The sequence below is a fragment of the Coregonus lavaretus genome (genome assembly GCF_964263955.1).
Source record: "Coregonus lavaretus genome assembly, contig: HAP1_SCAFFOLD_423, whole genome shotgun sequence".
NCBI lineage: Eukaryota > Metazoa > Chordata > Actinopteri > Salmoniformes > Salmonidae > Coregonus > Coregonus lavaretus.
In genome coordinates, this window is record NW_028161275.1 from 137501 (window position 1) to 142500 (window position 5000).

Consider the following 5000-nt stretch of genomic DNA (forward strand, 5'->3'; position numbering starts at 1 on the left):
AAAAGCGCAAAGTACCTTTCTATGACCGCAATACATTGAGTGGGTGTATACACAACTATTTCGACATTCTGTGCCCACATGAGGCCTTGCATGAACAACAACACCTACTTGGCCTCATTTGCCATAGCAGGCTAGCATTAGATGATACGTGCCTATAAGCTGTCACTCTTGACTTTGGCGACTATTATTGCGCGTAAAGGGCCGGCGGCGTCCTATTGCGCGCGCACCGGGAGTTTGAGTTTTGGAGAGGCCGGGCCTCCCGTCCAATGGCCAACGGAGGAGGCCTGCGAAACGGGCCAATCGGGGTGGTGGGGAGATGGTGTCCAATCAGCAGGCGCCACTGCCGGCTTTATAAACTTCACATAGGCATTTCGAGGCTATACTCCCGACTGTCAGAGCAGCGCCATGGCCAGAACCAAGCAAACCGCTCGCAAATCCACCGGTGGCAAAGCCCCCAGGAAGCAGCTCGCCACTAAGGCTGCTCGCAAGAGTGCCCCGGCCACCGGCGGTGTGAAGAAGCCTCACCGTTACAGGCCCGGCACCGTGGCTCTGAGAGAGATCCGTCGTTACCAGAAGTCCACTGAGCTACTCATCCGCAAGCTGCCCTTCCAGCGCCTGGTGCGAGAAATCGCCCAGGACTTCAAGACCGACCTGCGCTTCCAGAGCTCCGCCGTGATGGCCCTACAGGAGGCTAGCGAGGCTTACCTGGTCGGCCTGTTCGAGGACACCAACCTGTGCGCCATCCACGCCAAGCGGGTGACCATCATGCCCAAGGACATCCAGCTGGCCCGCCGTATTCGCGGAGAGCGCGCATAAATGAGGATGACCTGAACTCGAATATCCCCCAAAGGCTCTTTTAAGAGCCACCTCCATATTTCCATCAAAAAGGCACAATTGTTCCATGTATACACGCACCTCTACATTAGCCACCATGTATGTTGTTCACTAACACGTCTAAAAGCTACGTATTGCACCTTTTTAGTTGCCTGAAGTCTAGCTTCAATGTTTGTGTGTGTGTATATACACAACCATCTGGCATCATCCACTTCCTTTGAACTATATAGTAACACAGTAAAATGCTTTACAAAGGAGGGGAAAAAGAAACGAGTGATAATATAGGCCGAATAGTAACAAGAATTGTGTTCAGATGAATAATTGACACTATTAGTTGTGTGTAATAATAGCCTTGCATGCAGTCCAGAAAAAACATTGCATGCCAACTTACTTTGAAAGTCCCATGTTGCAGTGCTGCTGAGAGACTCATGCAGAGGCCCAAACTTTACAATGGAGCACGGAGGCCATCTTGTGGTTAAATGTGGGTACTGCACCTCATGGTGAGTCCCTTTCAGCATTTGCTCTTTAGGCCAGCGTTTCCCAAACGCGGTCCTGGGGTCCACAAGGGGTGCGCGTTTTGCGTTTTGCCCTAGCACTCCACAACTGATTCTAATACTCCCAGCTTGATGATGATGAGTTGATTATTTGAATCAGCTGTGTAGTGCTAGGGCAAAAACTCCCAAAATGTGGCCCGAGTTTGGGAAACCCTGCTTTAGGCTAATACTAGCCTATTAGGATGACTTGGTTCGATCGCTTTAATGGCAACTGCTGAACTCTGGTTTCACTAATTACTTGTCCCAGGTCACCATTATGAATCCAATAGCAAAACAAATGTTTCAAAATAGCTCAATAGTGAAAAAAGGCCAGGAAATGATGGGTTCTCAGCAATATTTCACCAACAACCAATCACTATTCACGCATAGACATTAGGATCATCAACAAATATTCCTAAGTCATACTACAAAAGGGTTGTAACGAAATGGATTTGTCTGTTCAATGCAAGTTCAACGTCAAAGAAAAAGTGCATCACCACAACAAACGTGTCTTTAGATACACTGTAAAAAATGACTTTGTGGAATGTACTCAAGCTATTACAGTCAACAAAAGCACACGTCATATTGTTGAGTAGATCTTTTTGCTTGTTTTTATGAGTAGATAAGCTTGAGTAAGTTGAGTTGATGTGGTCCAATACATTGAGTAAAGATGATAGAGACGTAAAAAGGATTATATTACGTTGATTCGACTCAAATAGACATTGTGTTATTTTACCTGAATGATTCATCCTATTATGTATTTAGACCAACTTACTTTGGATTCACTCAATCACATCCCTTAAGAGAAAAGGTATCCGGACACCGGGAATCCATTTATTTAAACATCAACGGTTTGCAAAACATCTGTTATTATGAGTTGACAAATTACGTAATTGCAATCAACACTGCAGGTAAATCATGATTGCTGCAGGTAGGCAACACCGTAGAAATAGGAACTACAACACTAACAACAAGTGACATTTACTCCTGATGTAATAAATAAATATAAATAAATAATTGGTCATTTAGCAGACGCTCTTATCCAGAGCGACTTACAGGAGCAAATAGGGTTAAGTGCCTTGCTCAAGGGCACATCGACAGATTTTTCACCTAGTCGGCTCGGGGATTAGAACCAGCGACCTTTCGGTTACTGGCACAATGCTCTTAACCACTAAGCTACCTGACTGACCTGTTGCAACCTCTACAACCACTGTGCTTATTATTTGACCCTGCTGGTCATCTATGAACGTTTGAACATCTTGGAGAAAAATGTGTGAAACCACTGCCTATATGAGGAGCTGTCGTTGTTTGTTTTATTACCACATACTTATGGAAATTGCACCGGTTGAGAGATGATGGCTCTCTTGTGCCTACGGTGAAGGGTACTTCTGATCCAGCAGGTGGTGCTAAGATCCCTCCCTATATGACTTGAATGATGAGTTGATTTATTCCTTATAGCTCCTAATGATTTTAAGGCCAGTGTTGGCAAACATTACTTGTGCTCCAGCAGGTGGCCATGACATCCCTCCCTATATGACTTGACTGACCAGTTAGTTGATGGACTCCTTATAGCTCCTAAATTTAATGATTTTAAGGCCAGTGTTGGCAAACATGACTTCTGCTCCAGCAGGTGGCCATGAAATCCCCCCCTATATGACTTGACTGACCAGGTAGTTGATGGACTCCTTATAGCTCTTAATGATCTCAAGTGTCTGTGTTTTTATGTGGTTAGGAGTTTTGCTCACTGCGTGTCCCCCTTCCATTTCAGTGTTTCCCAACTCCAGCGGTAGAGTAGGCTACCCCCAACAGGACCCATTTTTCTTGTAGGCCTGGACAGCCACAGCTGATTGAACAACCTGTCACCTAAATTACCAAGTCCTCAATGAGTAGAATCAGGTGCAACAACAACAACAACAACAACAACAACAACAACAATATGAGGAGAGGGACACAGTGTACTAGCTGATCTCCCAGTTGTCACAGTTTGGCCTTGTGTTCCACATAGCCTATATCAGTATTTGAGTATGTTTCCCGCGCACGTTAGTTGCTTTCACGTCATCTTTGAAATCGCTCCTCCCTAGTCCCCTAGAACGAGCGCCCTCCCCTTTGCAACGCCTCCGAACATATAACAGAGGCGCGCTTTCTGTGCCGCCGGCCTCAATCAGGTCGACCAAACGCAGATAATAGCGCACCGCGCACCGGCGCTGAAATCATTCATTCACTTGAACTCAACTAGCGAACACACCATGTCCGGAAGAGGCAAAGGCGGCAAGGGACTCGGAAAAGGAGGCGCCAAGCGTCACCGCAAAGTTCTCCGCGATAACATCCAGGGAATCACCAAACCCGCTATCCGCCGTCTGGCTCGCCGCGGCGGCGTGAAGCGTATTTCCGGTCTGATCTACGAGGAGACCCGCGGTGTCCTGAAGGTGTTCCTGGAGAACGTGATCCGTGACGCAGTCACCTACACCGAGCACGCCAAGAGGAAGACCGTTACCGCCATGGACGTGGTCTACGCTCTGAAACGTCAGGGACGCACCCTGTACGGTTTCGGCGGTTAAACCCACTCTCTTCGGAACCTCAACACCCCGACTCGAACCCAAAGGCTCTTTTAAGAGCCACCCACATCCGCTTAAAATGGGCCCATTCCATGTAGTGTTATATATAACAACAAATGTTTAGTATGCAATTTAGTAAGAAAGTATGAGCCACTTCGAGTGGACAGGGAGTATTAATTAGAGGATTCTAATGTCCCGTCCACTTTTAGCGCACAGAGGGAGGCCTATATCTGACAGTGGCAAAGTGTAAGAACGTTATTATTTTGGGTCAAGCAATAGTGGAATTTGGACAACATAAAGCCACCACGAGTCGGTAGACGTGGCTCGAAAAGAGGGGGACAGCGCGCACACACACACACACACAGTCCAAAATGGGAGCCCTATGTCTGACGGTGCCAAAGTGGGCAATTCTATCACCAGCATTATTTGGCACAACAATCGTGCCATTTGGACACCTATTAAAGCCCCCCTTTTGAAACACACAATTCCCCATCGGTCACAGAGCATAGGCTATAGAGAGGAGGGAGGGAGGGAGGGAGGGAGGGAGGGAGGGAGGGAGGGAGGGAGGGAGGGAGCAAGCAAGCAGGGGAGTGTCTACGGCCGCTGACTTTGCTTAGCTTCCTCTTCATAAGACGGGTAAGCGCCCTTCACCCCCTCATTCGTTTCTGAGAAGCAACGAGACATCATCATGCCCGAGCCAGCAAAGTCAGCGCCCAAGAAGGGCTCCAAGAAAGCCGTCACCAAGACCGCAGGGAAGGGCGGCAAGAAGCGCAGAAAGTCCAGGAAGGAGAGTTACGCCATCTACGTGTACAAAGTCCTGAAGCAGGTCCACCCCGACACCGGCATCTCCTCCAAGGCCATGGGAATCATGAACTCCTTCGTGAACGACATCTTCGAGCGTATCGCCGGAGAGTCCTCTCGCCTGGCCCACTACAACAAGCGTTCTACCATCACCTCCAGGGAGATCCAGACCGCGGTGCGCCTGCTGCTCCCCGGTGAACTTGCCAAACACGCCGTGTCCGAGGGCACCAAGGCCGTAACCAAGTACACCAGCTCCAAGTAAACAGCGCATTTGGAC

At 48.3% G+C, this 5000-nt stretch overlaps 1 protein-coding gene across 1 annotated transcript; it reads left to right on the forward strand.

Annotated features, from left to right (window-relative positions):
- Positions 1 to 4610: 4610 nt before the first annotated feature.
- LOC311120945 (histone H2B) lies at positions 4611 to 4985 on the forward strand (the record flags this gene model as incomplete). Its single annotated transcript, XM_084195499.1, has 1 exon — positions 4611 to 4985. One exon carries the CDS (start codon positions 4611 to 4613, stop codon positions 4983 to 4985), a length of 375 nt encoding a protein of 124 aa, XP_084051625.1.
- Between the last annotated feature and the right edge of the window lie 15 nt (positions 4986 to 5000).